The sequence below is a fragment of the Ursus maritimus genome, unplaced genomic scaffold (assembly GCF_017311325.1).
Source record: "Ursus maritimus isolate PB19 unplaced genomic scaffold, ASM1731132v1 scaffold_23, whole genome shotgun sequence".
Taxonomy (NCBI): Eukaryota; Metazoa; Chordata; class Mammalia; order Carnivora; family Ursidae; genus Ursus; species Ursus maritimus.
Window position 1 is genome coordinate 35040200 of NW_024424786.1, and position 3915 is coordinate 35044114.

Genomic DNA, 3915 nt, shown 5'->3' on the forward strand with positions numbered 1-3915 from the left:
GTGTACTCGTAATAGATTCACCAAACTCAAGGGTGCTAAGAAATGCAAGCATTTAATTCAGAAGACAAATATCCCCTTTCATAGCCCATGGAAAAAATGCTTTTCCCCCCAAACCTTCCGCAAGCTTTGGTAATTATGTTAGACAAAGGCCAAAAGCGTGGAACAGAGTGCAAGCTCTCTAAAGAAAGATATGTTTATTTGGGTTAAAGTTTAAACAATTTATCCACTGAAACTGTTCCATACAAAGGTGGCTTATTGTTTTCTACCCAAGTTGTCCCAACACATTAACAGAAGGAGCTGGAAAATACAAAGGTATTCAACCAATGGGTGAGCAGGAATGTGGGTGGGGGTTTGGAAGGATTGAAGGCTGGCTCATCTGACTCTGGGTCCAGTGTCCTGTCCTTTGAGGTAAAACCTTCTAGAGGCATTATTAAAAATATTAAAACATCTTTTGTCTGCATTAGAAATTTTAACTTTCAAACACATGGACTAAAGATGGGAAGCATAATGCTGTGTTGTGCATTTCAACTGATAAGTATTATACAATGAAGATGTGATCCTTACACAAATTTTAATAATGAGTGGAAATTTCTTAAAATTAAAAATAGGGAGGGGAAATTCAGTGGATTCAGTTTATGCTTTGATCTTCTGCTTTGAATCATATCAAGAAACTAGTGCAAGAAGGGTTTAAAGGTCCAATGTTGTTGTTCACTAAATATAAGATTATCTCCCTGAGCGAGACATTTCCAAGTGCTTCTTTCATAATTTCTCCAAGTAGCAGAAGTAACCACTGTTCTTGGAGAAGAAAGCTCTGAAATTTGCCAAACCTCGGAAGTCGCGATGGCATCGAGATCTGGGGGGAGGTTTATCCCTCAGTTACCCGCCTAGTTCTGACGCACACTTCCAGATTGGGGATAAAGTTTGTTGAGGACTTTCCAGAGAGCATTTTTTACTTCATTGTTTCTGAGGCTATAGATCAAGGGGTTCAGCATGGGAATCACCACCGAGTAAAACACAGAAGCAATTTTGTCGGTGTCCATGGACTGGCTGGAGCTGGGCTGTAGGTACATGAAGATGATAGTCCCATAGAAGATGGTTACAGCAGTGAGGTGGGAGGCACAGGTGGAGAAGGCTTTCTTCCGTCCTTCAGCAGAACGCATCCTTTGAATGGCGATGCATATGGAGAGGTAAGAGATGAGGACGACCAGGAGGGTGAAGAAGACATTGAAGCCCACGACATAGAAGACAGCCAAGTTGCTGATGCGTGTGTCGGAACATGAGAGAGCCAAGAGTGGAGGACTGTCGCAGAAAAAATGATTAATCTCATGAGAAGCACAGAACGAGAGTCTAAAGGTGTTCGCAGTGTGAATGGAAGCATTGAGGAAGCCACAGACGTAGGAGCCAACAGTCAGGAGGGCACACACACCTGCTGTCATGGTGGTGGTGTAATGAAGAGGCCGGCATATGGCTGCATGGCGGTCATAGGCCATGGAGGCCAGGAGGTAGCACTCGACAGTGGCAAAACCCACAAAGAAGAAGAACTGGGCAGCACAGCCGTTGTAGGAGATGACTTTGTTCCCTGAGTGCAGGGTGGCCACTGTCTTAGGGGCTACCGCTGATGAGTAACCCAGGTCTACGAAGGAGAGGTTACCGAGGAAGAAATACATTGGAGTGTGGAGATGGGGGTCTGAGCAGATGATCACCATCATCCCCCCATTCCCAACCAGAGTGATGAGGTAGATGAACAAAAATACCAGGAGGAGGAGGACCTGAAGATTGGGGTCATCTGTTAATCCCAGGAGGATAAACTCTGTGGCTTCCGTGCTATTCTTCATTGAGGTCAACTTGAATTTCGTCTGGTGATTAAAGAAGAGTCAGTGAAAGAAAGTGTAGGAGGGATTACGGGATGGTATGAAAATAGCAAACCAGTATGTGTCGACAGTGTGTTAGGCACATGCAAGACCCTTCCATTATATCAGAGCACTGAATCCTACGAGGGAGGTGCTACTATACCCATTTTACAGATGAGAAAGTTTAGGCTCGAGGAGCTTAATATTGACTAAAATTACCTAGTCAGTGGGGGTCGGAATCAAAGGTTACACTTTTATATTCCTGAATCCAAAGTCCCATACATTCAGAGTTTGAATTATCCTGCCTGTTTACATCGTATAAAATAAATTATGAAAATTCTAGTAGCATAGTTTTTAAAATTTTATTTATTCCATTTTTAAAAATCAAAAAGAGAGGGGTGCCTCAGTGACTCAGTCAGATAAGCGTCTGACTCTTGGTTTTGGCCCAGGTCATGATCTCAGGGTCCTGGGATTGAGTCAAATCCTGTGGTTGGGCTCCCCAGCTCAGAGGGGAGTCTGCCTTCCCTCTTCCTCTCCCTCTGCCCCTACCCCCTCCTGCACACACACTCTCTCTCTAAAATAAATAAATAAAAATCTTTTTTTAAAAAATCAAAAAGAGAATAGTAAGAAGTAAAAAGTAGAAATCCCTTATTTCTTGTCTTCTTATTCCATTTCCAAGAATATAGCCTCCAAGGAGATTTCCTAACATTTTCCATGCACATATAACTAAATGGTAGTAATCACAGAAGTCATAACAACAGCTCACTATATGCTAGGCTTTACTCATAGTTAACTCATTTAACTCTTTGGGTTTGATCCTGTTATTTTCCTCCCTTCACACAAGGAGAAACTGCATAATGATACCCCACTCCCTCAATTACAGTTTTTCACCTTTATGGACAGTGCTCCATGATAGAGCATTTTGCTCTCTTCCTTAGATTATTTCCAGTTGACAGTATATTTTATGCTTGCTCTCCTTTTTCTGGCTACTATCTGCTCTTGATATCTAGTAGCTTTTAGATGGGACTGGAAAGCTATAATAATAATAATGATAACGATAATAATAATAATGATAGTAACTATTGTCCAAAGTCACATAACTAAGAAGTCCTGGAAGTGGAATGAAAACCTTGGTCTGTCTGAGGTATTAATCACAACCCTTAATGTCTTTGTGAGTTTATTCTTCAACAGCAATTCAATCGACTTTTATGTATTTATGTGCAGATATAGATGTCCTCACCTCCTATCAGAAATCAGAAATCTTTATTATTAACTCAGGAAACAACAGATGTTAGTGAGGATGTGGAGAAAGGGGAACCCTCTTACACTACTAGTGGGAATGCAAACTGGTAGAGTCACTCTGGAAAACAGTACAGAGGTTCCTCAAAAAGTTAAAAATAGAGCTACCCTCTGACCCAGCAATTGCACTACTAGGTATTTATCCAAAAGATACAAAAATAATGATTCAAAGGGACACACACACCCCACCCCAATGTTTACAGCAGCAATGTCCACAAGAGCCAAACTATGGAAAGAGTCTCGATGTCCACTGACAGATGAATGGATAAAGATGTGGTGTATATATACAATGGAATATTATGCAACCATCAAAAGGAATGAAATCTTGCCATTTGCAATGATGTGGATGGAACTAGAGGGTAATATGTTAAAGTAAAACAAGTCAGAGAAAGACTAATACCGTATGATTTCATTCATATGTGGAAAGAAACAAAACAGGTGAACATAGGGGACAAGAAGGAAAAATAAAATAAGATAAAAACAGAGAGGGAGGCAAAGCATTAGGGACTCTTAACTCTAGGGAACAAACAGGGTTGCTGGAGAGGAGGTGGGTGGGGGATGGGCTAAATGGGTGATGGGCACTAAGCAGGGCACTTGCAATGAGCACGGGGTGTTGTATGTAAGTGACGAATCACTAGATTCTACTCCTGACACGTACGACACTATGTGTTAACTATCTTTGTGATTGATGCCGGTTACTATTCAGTCCTCCCTTCTCTGCTCTCTCAAAGCACTTTAGTCCAGCTTGATTACCACACAATTAGCT

General features: G+C 41.5%; 1 protein-coding gene across 1 annotated transcript; it reads right to left on the bottom strand.

Annotated features, from left to right (window-relative positions):
- Positions 1-211: 211 nt before the first annotated feature.
- Positions 212-1838, bottom strand: LOC103666135 (olfactory receptor 5B21). Its single transcript, XM_008694165.2, has one exon. The coding sequence runs from the start codon at positions 1833-1835 to the stop codon at positions 885-887; it is 951 nt and encodes a 316-aa protein (XP_008692387.1). The 5' UTR covers positions 1836-1838; the 3' UTR covers positions 212-884.
- Positions 1839-3915: the final 2077 nt, after the last annotated feature.

Coding starts and splice junctions, on each gene's coding strand:
- LOC103666135 (XM_008694165.2), bottom strand. CDS start 1,835: ATGAAGAATAGCACGGAAGCCACAGAGTTTATCCTCCTGGGATTAACA.